General features: G+C 43.7%; 1 protein-coding gene across 1 annotated transcript in view; it reads right to left on the bottom strand.

Moving 5' to 3' along the window:
• The window catches only part of LOC144684588 (eosinophil peroxidase-like), a 51,695-nt gene that overhangs the window by 12,202 nt on the left and 22,267 nt on the right, over nt 1-17,226 (bottom strand). The window contains exons 4-7 of the mRNA XM_078548556.1: nt 13,957-14,086; nt 11,704-11,910; nt 4,938-5,280; nt 50-210 (exon numbers count right to left, since the gene is read on the bottom strand). Coding sequence (XP_078404682.1) covers nt 50-210; nt 4,938-5,280; nt 11,704-11,910; nt 13,957-14,086 — 841 coding nt within the window. The remainder of the gene's footprint in view (nt 1-49; nt 211-4,937; nt 5,281-11,703; nt 11,911-13,956; nt 14,087-17,226) is intronic.

Consider the following 17,226-nt stretch of genomic DNA (forward strand, 5'->3'; position numbering starts at 1 on the left):
TTGGTACAAAATGTATCTCTCAGTCTGAGTTTATCCTGCAATAGTTTACCTGGTGAACAGCTCCCATGATTTTCCTCGCCTCCTGGTAGATTGTTTCTCCACTCCAGTGTGGGTTCAGTTTCTTCAGCTCTCTCGCTAAGCGATTGTGTTCCCGTAGGAATAATACATGAAAGGATAAGATCCCCAGATGCTCATTTACACGTCCATCCCCTGTGAAGGTGAATGCCATATTGATAACAATTTTGTATGATTGTAGAAAAATATATCAAAATTTCCCTAACAGGAACATTTCTAGTCTGAAATTATTTCTTTCTTTAACTTTTGCACAATTTTTTATTCTAGTTTTGCAATGCTTCTTCATTTATTGTAGACTAAACACCATGTGTGAGCCTCACTGAGAGGACTCTACACCTTTGGGTAACAAAATGACAATATCAGAGCTCTCCTTTTTGACCATTCCCTGCCTTTACCTGTTCCCAGTTGCGGTTGAAGTCCATCGGAAGGGCCAAATAAATTCCCAGAATAGCGCTGGATTGGCTTCATTAATGAAGAATAACAGGTGACCTAGCCAAATGAGGAAGGTTTTCCACTCAAGCAAGTGGCTTGAATGGCAGCTCATTGAGCCATTCTCAACACAGAATGCCGAGGGAGGAGTCAGAGATCAATTTTTTGGCTTTCCATGGAAAACCACAGGAGTCAGTTTATTTCTGATTTACCAGGTGGCAGCATAAAACTCGGCATTTTTAACCAATGGGTCATAACCAAGCACCAGTCCATTTCCCACCTGGAATAGGCATGACATGAATGAGAAGTGACTTCAGTAAAATCACCATCACTTTTACTATTTATATGTTTAACTAGAGGTCTTTGGACCTTCTTTTATCTGATTTGCTAATCTATTTTCATGAACTCTCTTTGTCACTCTTATTTTCTTTCTCGGTTGTCCCCTGTACATTTTGTATTAAGCTTGGTTCTCTACTGAATTACAAACATGACATTTATCATAAGCCTCCTTTCTCCATTTCATTTCAACACTCATGCAGCATATTTATCAAGTCTGAGTCCAAGCCACTTGGCTTTTCCCTATTTATATTTGGTTGACTGAAGTTGCCTATTAAAATAAATTTTATGTTCCCTTGTACCCTTCTTACACAAGAACATAAAAAATAGGAGAAGGCATATGCGCTTCTGCCCTTCAAGGCTGCTCTACCATAAAAACCATGACCGATCTTCTACCTCAACTCTATGTTCCCACCCTATGCCCATATCCATTGATTCCCTTAGTATCTAAGAATCTATTGATCTCTGTATTGAATAAACTCAACAACTTACCATCCACAATCCTCTAAGGTAGAGAATTCTAAAATTCCCTAACCTTTTGAGTGAAGAAATTTCTCCTCAACTCAATCTTAAGTGGCCAACCCTTTATTCTAAGACTATTACCCCTAGCTCTAGTCTCCCCCAACCAGGGAAAACATCCTCCCAATATCTACTTTTCCAGCCCCTTAAGAATTATTGTATGTTTCAATGATATCACCTCTCGTTCTTTTAAACCCTAGGGAATATAGCACTAGTCTACTCAACGTCACCTCAGGGAACAGTCCAGTCATCACAGTGAATCTTTGTTGCAGTAAGTACATCCTGTGTTAGTTAAGGAGACTAAAAGTGTACACAGTACTCCAGGTGCCATCTCGCCAAGCCCCTATGTACTTGTAGTAAGGCTTCCATACTTTTAGGCCAGAATTTTATGGCCCCCTGGGGACTAGATGGCAAGTGAGATGTTGGGGGGATAAAATTTGACACCATAGCAGTGGCATCATACCCTTCACCTACCCAGCCCCCACTGCAATTTTACCAGGTGTGAGAGGCGTGGGTGGCCCACTCATTGATAGGCCAATTGAGGCCCTTAATGCGTGACTGAGTAAGGCCCACCTCCTACCACTGCAGGGATTTTACCTGTGGTGGGTGAAGCAAGCTCCAAATGTCAGCCTGTCCTGTAAAACCTGGCAGACTGGTGGTTGGGTTGGGGGGCTTGGGGGGGGGGGGGGGGGGGGGGTGCAGTGTAGGATGCGGTGGGGGGAAGCTATGCCTCCTTTTTGAGTCAGTTTCCCTTTCCCCCCCACCTTGATGGCGTTGGCCTGCCACCCACCTCGCTGGGGCCTGCCAGCCCTCCCTATCGAGATCATACATTTACCCAGGTATTCAAAATCCTGAGGGGTCTGGACAGAGTAGAAAGGGAGAAACTGTTCCCACTCGTGAAAGAATCAAGAACAAGAGGGCACAGATTTAAAGCAATTTGCAAAAGAAGCAAAAGTGATATGAGAAAAACTTTTTCACACAGTGAGTGGTTAGAGTCTGGAATGCACTGCCGGAGAGTGTGGTGGAGGCAGGGTCAATCGATGCATTCAAAAGGGAATTAGATGATTATTTGAAAAGAAACAATCTGCAGGGTTGCTGGGAGAAGGTAGGAGAACGGCACTAGGTGAAATGTTCATTCAGAGAGCCAGTGCTGATATGATGCGCCGAATAACTCCTGCGCTATAACAATTCTGTTATACCTTACAGTCCGGTTTCATCGCTGAACATCTTCCTCTGGGGCTGCTGGCAGTCCCAGCGGTGGCCATCACTCCCAGTGGCACAGCTGGGACAAGAGAGCCGCAGGCTATTTGATTTCCTAGCAGCTCTTGGAGGTGGGACCTCCTCCCAGATGGGGGCAGAAGTCCAGCCTCAAGTCAATTAAAGGCCCAACTGCCATTAAATGACTGCAGGGAGAACTGGTCAAACAGAGGTGGGCTTACCCCCAACTTTTAAGGTGGGATGTGGGGACTCTGCCTCCAGCATTAAATTCACCCTAATAGTCAAACCCTCTTGGAATAAAGGCCAACATACCATTTGTTTTCTTAATTACTTGCAGGTCCCACTGAATACAAATATTTCCTGGCCTCTCACCTTTTAAACAATATTCTGCTTTTCTATTTTTCCTACCAAAATGGATAACTTCACATTCCCCACATTATATTTCATCTTGCCAACTCACTTAACCCTAGGGAATATAGCAATAGTCTACTCAACGTCTCCTGAGGGAACAGTCCCTTTACAGCTGCCTCACAGCTTGCCTTCCTATCTAACTTTGTATCATCACCAAAACTTGGGTAAATCACACTCGGCCCCTCAACTAAGCCATTGATATAGATTGTAAATAGCTGAGATCCAAACATTGATTCTTGAGGTACCCTGCTATTTCAGTTTAATTAAGCCTTGAAAATGGCCTATTTATTCCTACTCACTGCTTTCTATCCTTTATCCAATCCCCAAAACATGCTAATATGTTATTCCAATAAATAAGCCTTAATTTTGTGTAATACCCTCTTTTGTGGCACCTTATTGAACACTTTTTTTAAAACCCAGATGCGCTACATTGTCTGGTTCCCCCTTGTTACCCTTCTTATTCTGATTTTGTGGTATTTAGCCTACCATGAGAGTTTGCACTTTTTTGACAACTCCCATATCAAAGGGTCGATGCAAGCGTTTGTGGCCAGACCCTCTACAATTTCCACTCCACGTTCCTTCAGCATCCTAGAATTCATGTACCTTGAGCTCCACTAAGTTTTTGAGTAACAATTCCCTGTCTGTAATTATCCTATCTTTTTTCTCCATCTCTTGTATCTATAATCCCCACTAGTGCACTTTTCTGTGATAAGATAACTCCATTCCTTTCTTGACTCTATTGGCCTAAATATGATTTCACTTTTATTTATAAAATTCTTTACTATTCTCCGTTATGCTTGCTGACAGTCTTTTTTTTCATTTCCCCTCTTGGCCTTTCAATTTTTTCTGCTTTCTCTCTCTATTCCATTACTTTATTTTGTATTAATAGCCCTAGATTTGTCATGTCTTCCTTAAACCTAATTTTAATGTTAATTTCCCATCCAATAAAGTCCATCTTTTGATATACTTCCTTTACTGCTTATCTATTTGCACCCTAATTATCTCCTGTTTGAACATTTATTATTGTTTGTCCACTTTTCGGTGATTTTTCTTTCAGTTTATCTGGACTTTTTATTTTATAGAAATCCCTTTCTCCCAATGAAGTAACCTCATTGTTGACTGCTCCCTTCTCTTTCAATTTTGTGCCGAAAATTAATTCAAACTCCAATGTAAACTGATTCTTTGTTGGTTTGGTTGAATACTTTGACTTTCATTCACAATTTAAATCATTTTTTGTTCTGAACTTCCTTCTCCAACCCACTAAACCTCAGTGATGAAGACACGGTGCACCTCTGAAGAGAGAGCATGGTCAATAGATTTCTCCTCAGTCACTGCTAACGATGCTCTGCGGACTGGTATGAAATGTGTTTCTTTGAGCTTGGGGTGTTTCACCCTGCTGGCCTAAGTGAAAAGAATTATACCTAGGCTTCATCCAAGGATTTCTATGCTGATCATTTCATTGAGGAGATGCAGTGATCCAGTAATAAGAAGTATTCTATATGTACATTTATTTATTCTTTCATAACATGTGGGCGTCACTGGCAAGGCCAGCATTTGTTGCCTATCCCCAATTGCCCTTGAACTGAATAGCTTGCTTGGCAATTTCAGAGGGCAATTTCAGAGCCAACCACATTGCTGTGGGTCTGGAGTCACATGTAGGCCAGGCCAGGTAAGGATGGCAGATTTCCTCCCCTAAAGGGCATTAGTGAACCAGATGGGGCTTTAACAACAATCGACAATGGTTTCATGGTCACCATTACTGAGACCAGCTTTTAATTCCAGATTGTATTAATTAAATTCAAATTCCATCAGCTGCCATGGTGGGATTTGAACCCTTGTTCCCAGGACATTAGCCTGGGCTTCTGGGATTACTAGTCCAGAGACATTACCATTATGTTACCATCTCCCTCCTCCCACATGACATGCATGTCATGTACTGGAATTCTCACCTGATAAGAAACATGGAACTCCAGTGCCATTGGAGTTCAAAATACAGGGGCTTCCTGAATTGTTGCTGCTAAATGGTAAGTGTTCCAACCCATTGTCAGAGTAGTTCTGGTTAATTGCCAGCAATCCCAGATCATTCGTATAGTTTCGAATACGATTTGCAACAGATTTACCATTACCATACACCATACTGGAATCGATAAAGGCTGTTACTGCATTTAGCTGTTCCCGAGTATTAATATGTCCAAAGAGTGAGCCTAGCTCACCAGTGTCGCATACAGGAGCAGATCGGAAGAAAGGCATGCAACCAGTGCTGTTTTTAAACCTGGCGTCATTCGGAGGTATCTGACAATGAAAGACAAGAACAAAAATAAAACTAATTTCAGACATCTGTGCATACAGAAGTTAACTAAGAAGATAAATTTCAACATTTCTCACTGATAAAGTTCGCTCTCTCAAAATTACATGAGCAAATGTACACCTAAACACAATTTTTTTGACAAAATTGAAAACTTTTCCTTTAGTGATATGTTGTTATTGGGTGAGGTCCAACCCCATCTATCATTAGAATCATTAACTCTCCAAGATTGTCCTCAAGTGTCCAAGAATTGAGGATTAATCTCCTGGACACTGCTCAGGACAATCCAGGAGAAAAACGAGGGTGGTATTAAAAAAATGCCTTATTTTCATTCAATTCTTTAATTTATTAGCTATGAAAATGTAGAAGATGGGAAACTGAATGAGCATTTGGAGGCAGGAGGATATGTGATGAAACCTCCAAGAATACAACTAATCAAAGTTGGCAAATTTAACGCTCATGGGGATATTTGAGAGAAACTTCAGGAGAGATGCCTAAAGTTAGAAGGCTAGCTATCATAATTTCTTGATATAAAATGTAATTGGTGGAAGGCTCCACTGTCAATCATCATTGAAGACTGATAGGGTACTAGATGAAGTATCGGTATCCGTGATATTCGATTACTGCAATATCTTAAATAAAAAGTGCAGTCATTGTAAAAAAAAAAGAACTCTGTTTACGCAGGGCATTGGACTGGCATTGAAAGACTGCCACAGTCCATGTCCAAATGCAGCAAGACCTGGACAATATCCAGACTAGGACTGACAAGTGGCAAGTAATATTCATGCCACACAAGTGCCAGGCAATGACCAACTCCAACTAGAGAGAAGCTAACCATCATCCCTTGTCGTTCAATGGCATTACCATCACTGAATCCCCCACGATCAACATCCTGGGGGTCACCATTGATCAGAAACTGAACTGGACTAGCCATATAAATACTGTGGCTACAAGAGCAGGTCAGCGGTGAGGAATCCTGTGGCGAGTAACTCACCTCCAGACTCCCAAAGCCTGTCCACCACCTACAAGGCACAAGTCAGGAGTGTGATGGAATACTCCCCACTTGCCTGGATGAGTGCAGCTCCCACAACAGTGAAGACGCTGGACACCATCCAGGACAAAGCAGCCCGCTTGATTGGCACCACATCCACAAACATTCACTCCCTCCACCACCGATGCACAGGAGCAGCAGTGCTTACCATCTACAAGGTGTACTGCAGGAATTCACCAAGGCTCCTCCTTAGACAACACCTTCCAAACCCATGACCACTGCCACCTAGAAGGACAAGGGCAGCAGATAGATGGGAACACCACCACCTGGAAGTTACCCTCCATGTTACTCACCATTCTGACTTGGAAATATATTGCCATTCCTTCATTTTCGCTTTATCCAAATCCTGGAACTCCCTTCCTAGCAGCACTGTGACTGTACCTACACGACATGGACTGCAGTGGTTCAAGAAGGCAGCTCACCACCACCTTCTCAAGAGTCACTAGGGATGGGCAATAAATGTTGGCCCAGCCAGCGAAACCCACATCCCGTGAATGAATAAATAAAAAATATCGGTAACATTTTGGTCATTATAAGTGAGTGATTTCAGTTAGTTTAGATGTATACATCCCACCATATGCATACATGCGTATATGCTTGTTCAATGTAACTAGTTAAATGCAGACTGATGATTTATAACAACAACAAAAAATGCTGGAAAAACTCAGCAGGTCTGACAGCATCTGTGAAGAGAAAGACAGAGTTAACATTTCAAATCCATATGACTCTGGACTTGAAACGTTATCTCTATCTTTCTCTCCACAGATGCTGTCAGACCTGCTGAGTTTTTTCAGCATTTTTTGTTTTTGTTTCAGATTTCCAGCATCCACAGTATTTTGCTTTTATCTGATGATTTACAAGTTCTGCTGCATATGTCCAACACAGGGCAACAATAACATAGCAAAGAATTTGATCCAATCTAAACTTCACCATCAGCAGCAGAGACTGATACAACCTTGAAGTGTGTACATCTGTCCTATCCATAGTTACTAGGGGGGTTCAGAAACATTAAACGAGGGCATGGTCTCTAATCTCAAAATGGTTCTGACTGCATACATATGGGTGTGTGGTGGGCATAAAGCAGTTTCAGATAGTGACTTTGTGGCTGAATGTCAAGGGCACACATATGACCCTGCACATTTGCCGTGGACATATATCAACAATAACAATTTCTATTTAAATAGAGCCTTTAACATGGAAAAACATCCACGTTATTTCAGAGGTGTAATCAGTCAAGAAAGGAAATAGTATAAGGTTTGATAAAAGAGGTGGTTTTTCAAAAGGAACTTAAAGGATGAGAGGAAAGTGGAGAACTGTAGGGTTTTTGCTGAGAACTCCAGTACATGGAGTCTGGACGGTTGTAGGCTTAGTCACTGATGGTGGAATGAAGGGACGTGGAAATATATCTCCGTTCCTTCACTGTCGCTTGGTCAAAATCCTGGAACTCCCTTCCTAACAGCACTTACTTACATCACATGGACTGCAGCGGTTCAAGACGACAGCTCACCACCACCTTCTCAAGGGCAATTAGGGATGGGCAATAAATGCTGACCTAGCTGTGACACCCACATCCTGTAAAATGAATTTTAAAAATGAACAAGAAGTGTGAGTGAAGAAATCCAAAATTCAGGGGAGTGGATGGTGAGGAGGTTGTTTGTAAGGACAGGGGAAGTTACAGTGACAGGGTAGGGTGAAGCCATGAAAGGATTTAAAGACAAGATTGAGAATTTTAAATTGAATTCATTGCAGAACCTGAATGTAGATCAGTAAGAACAGTATAATGGGTGAATGAAATGTGGACCTGAAGTCTATGAAGAGTAGAGAGTGTGAGGCTGGCCAGGAGCGAATTGGAATTGTCAAGTCTGGAGGTGACAAATGTATGAATGAGCATTTTAGCAGCAGTTGGGCTAAAGTAGGGGAAAAGTATAAAGAGAATATAATTTTTCCTAATATTACTGTGGTACACTATGAAGCAGGCTTGTGGGGGCTGTGTATGTGTTGTGTTTGCGTATGACTAATTTATTTAAAACTGAAGACAGTCAGACTGCAAGGTTTAAATCACCAAAATAAGGTGTAAAAGCAGGATCTCTGAATTTTTTTTTATTCATTCATGGGATGTGGGCTTCACTGCCTGGGCCAGCATTTATTGTTCATCCCTAGCGGCCCTTGAGAAGGTGGTGGTGAGCTGCCTTCTTGAACCACTGCAGTCCATGTCGTAAAAGGTACACCCACAGTGCCGTTAGGGAGGGAGTTCCAGCACTCTGACCCAGCGACAGTGAAGGAACGGCAATATACTTCCAAGTCAGGATGGTGAGTGACTTGGAAGAGAACTTCCAGGTGGTGGTGTTCCCATCTATCTGCTGCCCTTGTCCTTCTAGGTGGTAGTATTCGTGGGTTTGGAAGGTGCTGTCTAATGAGCCTTGGTAGATGGTACACACTGTGTCGGTGGTGGAGGGAGTGAATGTTTGTGGATGTGGTGCCAATCAAGCGGGCTGCTTTGTCCTGGACAGTGTCCAGCTTTTTCAGTGTTGTAGGAGCTGCACTTATCCAGGCAAGTGGGGAGTATTCCATTACACTCCTGACTTGTGCTTTGTAGATGGTCTTGGGAGTCAGGAGATGAGTTACTCACCACACAATTCCTAGCCTCTGACCTGCTCTTGTAGCCACAGTATTTATATGGCTAGTCCAGTTCAGTTTCTGGTCAATGGTAACCCCCATGTTGATAGTGGGGGATTCAGTGATGGTAATGCCATTGAACGTCAAGGGGCGATGGTTAGATTCTCTCTTGTTGGAGATGATCATTGCCTGATGTTTGTATGGCATGAATGTTACTTGGCACTTGTCAGTCCAAGCCTGGATATTGTCCAAGTCTTGCTGCATTTGGACATGGACTGCTTCAGTATCTGAGGAGTCATGAATGATGCTGAACATTGTGCAATCATCAGCGAATATCCCCACTACTGACCTTATTATAGAAGGAAGGTCATTGATGAAGCAGCTGAAGATGGCTGGGCCGAGGACACTACCCTGACGAACTCCTGCAGTGATGTCCTGGAGCTGAGATGACTGACCTCCAGCAGCCACAACCATCTTCCTTTGTGCTAGGTATGACTCCAACCAGCAGAGAGTTTTCCCCATGATTCCCATTGACTCCAGTTTTGCTTGGGCCCTTTGATGCCACACGCGGTCAAATGTGGCCTCGATGTCAAGGGTAGTCACTCTCACCTCAGGAGTTCAGCTCTTTTGTCCATGTTTGAACCAAGGCTGTAATGAGGTCAGGAGCTGAGTGGCCCAAACTGGGCATCAGTAAGCAGGTTATTGTTAAGCAAGTGCCACTTGATAGCACTGTTGGTGACCCCTTCCATTACTTTACTGATGATGGAGAGTAGACTGATGGGGCAGTAATTGGCCTGGTTGGATTTGTCCTGCTTTTTGTGTACAGGGCATACTTGGGCAATTTTCAAAATAGCCGGGTAGATGCCAATGTTGTGGCTGTCCTGGAACAGCTTGGATAGGGGCGTGGCAAGTTCTGGAGATGGACGAGCTAAGATAAGATCCCAATAGATACAGTATGAATGGGAATGTGCATTAGGAGATAAGAGAGGAGTGAATTGTTAGCTGTTGAATTTCAAAGAGGAATCACAGGAAGTTTTACAACTGACAAAAATCGTAGATAAATAAAGCAAAATTATTAAGTTTATTTTTCCCAAAAGTACTGGCCGTAATGACAACATGAAAGATTTTCATATTCTGGGAAGAGTAACTCCCAAGAAAGTTTAGAACAATGGTTTAAAGGTCAAAAGGGAGAAAATATATTTAAGGAAAGATTGAAAGCTGCATGGGAGTGGCCATGTGAGATCTTAAAAGGTGGGCTGTGCAAAGACAGACTTGGGAAAAGCTGCCTCTAGCCACCCCAGAGAAGTGCTTGCTTGTTTCAGAAAGCAAGGCTTTGTTTTAGCTTTGGATTTCCATTGTCAAGTGAGAGGGAGAGAGAAGCGCTGTGAAATACCTCCCTTTTAGTAACAGTGGGTGCCTTGCCGTAATATTACTGGATGTTTTACAGATTAGGAATCTATTTGGACTGTTGCCTGGAAAGGGTGCTTATTTGCGAGTCTAGCTAAGTAGAAATCTTTTTGGGAAATAAAACTAAATATAACTGTGGAAGTGTAATCTGGTGTGTTTAAGTTTTCTTTTCTTTTGCTAACAAATGTTTTCATTTAATATTTTAAATCTCCAAAAGTCAAAGTGGAATCTTTACTTCTGACTTCAGTGTATATACCTTCTCATAATAAAACACAAATTGCAAATTGTTGTGATAGCTTGGCCAAGTTTCCCTTTGGGATTTGGTCAGCCCAGCAATTTCCACCTGCCATATCATAACAAGAGTCACAAGATATTGTGGAGGTGGAAATGAGCGGACTTTGTGATGGAAAGGATATGAGGTCAGAATATCAGCTTGGGGTCAAATAGGATGCTGGGTTTGTAAACAGTCAGGTTCAGCCTGAGACAGGGATCAGGGAGGGGCATTGGATCAGTGGCAAGGTGGAACTTGAGTCGGGCACTGAAGATGATGGCTCCCAATATTTTGGGAGGATGTTGCAGCTCATTAAAGTCTGGATGTTGGATAAGTAGTAGAGGGTCTGACATAGTGGAGATATAGCGATGGGTGTCATCATTGTGTTCATGGAAGCTGTCACCCATGTCTGAAGAGGATTTGCAAAATAATGGCATGTAGCTGAAGAAGGGGAGAAGGGGAAGGAACTAAGAGTAAATCCTTGAGATTTTTCAAAGATAAGGAGAGGGCAGGAAGAAAAACCGCTCATGGAAATGTTCTGGCTACAATCAGGTATGTAGAAGTAGACCAAGCAACAGCAATCACACTGAGCTGCAAAATAGAAGAAAGGCATTGCAGAAGGATGTGCTCAACAATGTCAAAAGCTGCGGAGAGGTCAAGAGGAAAGATAAGTTATCATGGTCAGAGTTCATGAGGATGTCAATTTTCGCTTTGAATAGTACCAGCCATAAAATCTGATTGGGGTTGCAGGAAAGATGGACAAGGATTTGGGATATGATATGTTCATGAACTGAAGAGGAAAGGGAGGTTGGAGATGAAGCAGTGGTTTGCAAGGACAGAGAAGTAGAGTGTGCACTTTTTGAGGAGGGCAGTGACAATAGTGATTTTGAAAGTGGGGGAGACACAATGATTTCTCAGAAAGGCTTTGAGGCATGCATTACACAGAAAGGCTAATAAAAACTACTATTTCAATGGTGAAAATTGGACTCTTTTTCTCTTTTTTTTGTGAAATCCTGCTGGCTGTCTGCTGATAATGTCGCTACATGAAGTACAAAGCATCCTGACCCTGATGGGAAAACACGGACTTCTCCTGGCACATGTTTCATCACAGTTAATGCCATTGGTGAATGTTTGGATGCTGCCAGATTGAGGGGTCAGGTCCAGGTCATGGTCAAGCCATTGGCCCCACTGTACAAAGATGTGAGCATGGTCCTGATCCAGGGGTACAATCTGATTGGCCACCTGTAGAATCTGGTTCGATACTTGTCGCACCTGAGAAAGAAATAGAAATACATTAAAATGTGAAACCAGCTTAAGCTATATCCTTCAGAACACAGTGCCTGCCTCTGAAAATCTACAAGGCACAAATCTGGTGAAAGTGTCAGGATTCACCAACTGGTAACTTCCACCACTGACCTCACTGGAGTACCTGGGATTAGAAGTTAATGTTTGGCTGGTAGTCACTGCAGAGTAAGGAGTCAGAGGTGTGACAGTAGTGGCACATTCCAGCTACTACAGCAACCATGGCAGCTCCAGTCAAACTTGTAAATTTCAATGATCCTCTCAACTCCCTTTAAAGGAAGCCAAGTTGGCCTGAAACAGAGGTTAAATCTTCATTGGCCCAGATCTATACACAAGTATTAACCATTCGGTGGCTCACACACTATTGGCGGAAGCTAGGTATACCTCTCTTCATCTGAATTACCTGCCAGGCAGATCCTAAGCTGAGGTGAAGGATAGTGCTGGGCCTGTAAGTTCTGACCCACTGCCCACACCACATCTGACACAGGGAGTCATGCTGGGGTGGATAGAGACTCTGCCTCAAAAGCAGCCTCCTGCAGAGTCACAGCAGAAACTAGGACCTGCATTTGCTTGTGCCCCAGCCTAATTTGTGGGTCTTTGGTCACACTCCTGTCCAACTTATGCCAAGAATGTTGTAAGACTTTCAAGGCCTATTTGAGAAACTCTTTTCCACATTGGGGTGTAGATTTTCTGCCCCACAGGAATCAGGGGTGAGTGTGTGCCAGGGCATGGAAAAAAAATAGGCTGCCTGGTATTTGTTTTGGTGAGGCTGTAGGAAGCTCAACTCACTGAAGTTTGCGATTATCCTGCACAATGTCATAACTATGCATCTGCATAAAGCAGATGAATTTGTACCTGATTTCCTAACCTGCAGCATCAACATTGTTCAGATGTATTATAAGGACACCATACCCCAAGTATGAGTATGGGGGTCCACAAACCCTGAATGAGTCCCTTATGAGATGTCAACAAAGATGTGTCTTCACCACCCACTGTTAACTAAGATGTATTATTCAGAATAGCCCAGCAGAAAAATTAAGATGTGGAAGTTGAAGGATCACATGTAAAACAGCAGAAATAAGCACAACATATACATCAGACTGGATATCAGGAAGTAGCTCTGCATCGTGAAGCTAGATGGTTTTACAAGTTAATATGCTGCAGGAGGTCTTGTGGTGCAGTGGGCAACGTTCCTACCTCTCAGCCAGGATCTCTGCATTTAATTCCCACTCCAGAACTTGATGGGCACAGCAGTGCATTTATAATGTGGCCAAACAGGCTGATTGTCAACCTGCAAATCCTTCTAATACACTTATGGCAGGTGGTAAGAGCAGGAGAGTCTCCTGGTCAGCCAGAGCCTGTAGAAGGCAATGGTAAGCCACTGCAGTGCCTTGCCAAGTATAACTGTGGACCAACACATGGAAGTCCAACGACCTCTTAGGACATGGTACCTGAAGAGAGAAAGAATATGTTGTGGCTTTGAAAGATGCTAGTGTGTCAAGATTTTGAATTGTACATTGTATCCTGAAGATGGTATGGATATGAAGAGGATTATTGAAAGGGATTGATCTGGACAAACAGTAATTGTGAAACAACTAGACAGGCAACATTTTCAAGCACACAATCTTCAGCCATCCATTGGATTCATGGTACTGATGGGTGCTGTTTCCTGGATAGATTCATTTAAGTAAACATCCATTCCCAGGTGTTGGACAAAGCCCTGGAAAAATCAGCCCTATAGTCCCTGCTCTAACAACTTTCCAAGTCCGGTGTTCACTAGAGGAGGAAGATTCAGACGTTGAGTTGAAACTTGGAAAGGAATAGAAGTTGCCCATATGGGATTTTTGCTTTCACCAATTGTTTAGTTTGATTTGCTGCTTCTATTTCATATTACAGCTGTTGTCTTTGTCCACTCACCAAAAACAGTTTGGAAACGTAAAGGTATTTTTCCCCTTGAGGGACAAGCATCATGTTGTGATTGAGCTAATCCTTTGCCTCAGATAGTATTAAACTTACTGGTGGCAAGCGGAACCCTGAATATAATCTCTTCCTGGTCCACCCCTTTGGAAGTGAAAATCCATCTTCATACTCAGCTGGGAGCCAGCGGGCGAATGCATTATTAGCTGCTCCTAGACGAGGATTTCTCCTGGAACAAGACAGGTGAGTTTATTTAATCTTAAATTTGTTTTACATTCAACTCCTACTGACCCAAAGTCCAATGCAGGACTGCCCTTTTAACCCTCTTCTGACTACAGGGTCTGACAAGACTGCCCTTCCAATTCTCTACTGAGCCCTGGAGCTGACAGGACTGCCCTTCTAATCTCTATGGATTCCAGAACCTGCCAGAGCTGCCTTCCAACCAGATTGACTGTAGAACCTGTACAGATGTGTCCTTCCACTTACTCCAACACATTGTGCAGGATTGCCTTTCTAATCCCTACTGAACCCAAGACCCATGTAGGGCCAACTGCAGCCGCCCCGCCACCCCCCATCTCCCCAACCCCCAATTGCCTGAGGGAGATGGTTCTGGACTGTGTTTTACCCTACCCTCTTCTTAGGGAAATGTGTCCCCTGTTGGTGATTCCGCCACAGCAAGAAGGCTGTGATCAGGAAGTAGGTAAAATGAAGTTTACATATCAGCATTTTCTCAGTGTTGACCATTAGCATGAGGGTTGCATTTGATGTAAATGGCGACTTTGGACTGCCATAAATTTGGTCATTCTTAGTGTATCTAGGAGGATTGAACAGATGGAAATGGTACCACTGCAGTACAGAAAGCAATGTTCATCACAAAACTCAAAGACTTTCACTAACACATATCCAATACTGCGCTGTTCCTTCTCCAGAGCTCAAATGGATGTTTACCATTACAGAGCTGTGCCTTCTCCTCTCTCCTTGTCTGTGGACATTCAGTGCCACAGGCCCTTCTTCACCTCATTATATATATAGATGCAAAAAGGGTCTATGTGCATGGCTCAGTACCTGATCTATATGACTCCGTGCTTGTGTGTGTGTGTGTGTGTGTGTGTGGCCCTGCATCTGATCAGTACCCGGTTGGTGTGGGGCTCAGTAGCTGAAAGCCACATGATAATTACAGAAGCAGACCACTCGGCCTATTTTAAATCATCCATTGAGAGTGGCCCTACTGTCCCTCCATTTCAGTAATCAATTAAATCAGAGAATTATTGAATGGTTACAGCACAGAAGGAGGCCATTCAGCTCAATATGTCCCGCTCTTTAAAAGAGCAATACACCTAGTGCCGCTCCCCTGTCTTTTCCCCATAGGACTGCAATGTTTTTCTCTTCAAATCATGATCTAATACTCTTTTGAAAGTAATGATTAAATCTGCCACAACAAAACCCTAAGGCCTGAATTTTCGCTCTTGTGTCGGGAATGCATAGTCAGATCAATTCCCAGCTCCGCAGACCCGACTCCTGAAAAAGTGCCCCAGAAGTTTGGATTTTCATTCGGGGGGCTGGGTTTTGCAGGAATCGGGCCTGCTGCCCCTGGAAAGAGTTCATAGGCAGCAACAGGAGCTGCCAGGTGCGGAGGCGGGCTGCGTGAAAGGACTGCCCCAGCTGTGAAAAAAATAAAACAATTAACAGCCCCCCAGCACTCACCTCTCACAACTCCTCACCACCCCATGCCCCCTCCATGTCAACTCATGCCACCTTATGCCCCCCACCCAAACCCATGAGCCCTCATATCTCCTATGTCAACCTATGTCCCTCCACCCACTCTTTGTAGCCCCTATGCAAACTTAGTTGGCCCCTAGTGCCAGCTCATGCACCCCACCCACCACCCTTTGCCCTTACACCCACCATGCCAACTCACCCAGTTTCCACCATGGCAGACCTCAGGACTCATGCTAAGGTTATAGAAAGTTCTTAAGTGACTACCGATGAATTCATTATTTTAAAAAAATACTCTCATTGATAAAAACTGATTCACTACATTTAACTTCTCTTAATCCCTTATAAGAACTAGTATTTGTATTCACTGTCCTATTTCATAGGCCTTATAAGCCCTTGGAGCTGTCAATCAAAACCGTGAGCTGACACGCACCCTGCTGTAGTAATGATACATTATGAAATCAATCATGCACTACTAATCCTGTAATGCAAGCCCTCAGGCTTGTCAACAGACACAATGAAATAGCAATTTTTTTCAACACTGTAGAAAATTTTCTTCACATATTTAAACGTGGCGGGGGAGATTTAAATGCCCTGACAGCTCCCTTTGGTAATTCTAATGAGCTTCAGTGGTGTAATGCTGTTGAAGTACATCAGAGCGCCACTATAGCACCTCCAACCAGGGCCCGGGGAGCAGAGTGCCAGGGAGTGGAGTGCCAGGGACCCAGGGAAGAGAGGTTGTCTTCAAGGCCCAGGAGTGAGACACTGCAGAGCCCCAGGTTGAGGGGGTTACAGGGGAGGGAAAGAGGCTGACTGCTGACTGTGGGAGATTGAGTGTGTTTGTGTGTGTGTGTGTGTGTGTATGAGAGAGAGTGCGTTTGTGTGATTTGAAGTGAGAGAGTGTGTGTGTACATATGTGTGTGTGTGGATGGGTGGAGTGAAGGTGCTTGTGCGTGTGTGTGGGGGGGCGGTGAGTGAGAGAGAGAGCATGTATGTGGGAGTGAAGGAGAGTGCCTGTGTATATGTTTGTGCGTGTGTATGTGGGAGAGAGAGAGAGGGTGTGTGTGTGGGAGAGAGAAAGTGTACGCGCGTGGGGGGGGGGTGAGAGAGTGTGTGTGTGTGTGTGGCAGCGAGAGAATGAGTGTCTGTGTGTATGTGTGTGTTATGGAGTGAGAGCCAATGGGCAGAATTTTTAGCTCGGCGGGTGGGCATGCGCCCGACCCTGACCGAGTGTGAAATGACGCACGATGATGTCGGCTGAGCATGCCGACGTCAATGCGCTGTCACGTGATAATTCGGTCAGCGGCCATGCTGCCACCTCCAGCAGCGCGCCCACCGACAATTCTAAGGCCACTAAATTAACAATTGACTTTAATTTTTCACTGCCCATTCAACCTAATGCTTGACGGGCAGGCAAAAAGACCAAGCAGCCTTTGCATTTTTTTTGGAAGCCTCATCGACGGGCGGGATGAGGTTTCCAAAAGCAAATGCAAATAAAATAAAACTTTATTTTTTAATGGAAAACATGTCCCTGCTCATGTGACAGAGTCACATGAGGGGACATATTTCATTACATTTGTCTGCTCTTTATATTTTTTTACAAATTTCTCGGAGATTAGTCTGCGCTCTCTCACACGCATGCGCGAAGTTTGC

Source organism: Cetorhinus maximus, chromosome 9, assembly GCF_964194155.1.
Source record: "Cetorhinus maximus chromosome 9, sCetMax3.hap1.1, whole genome shotgun sequence".
Lineage (NCBI taxonomy): Eukaryota > Metazoa > Chordata > Chondrichthyes > Lamniformes > Cetorhinidae > Cetorhinus > Cetorhinus maximus.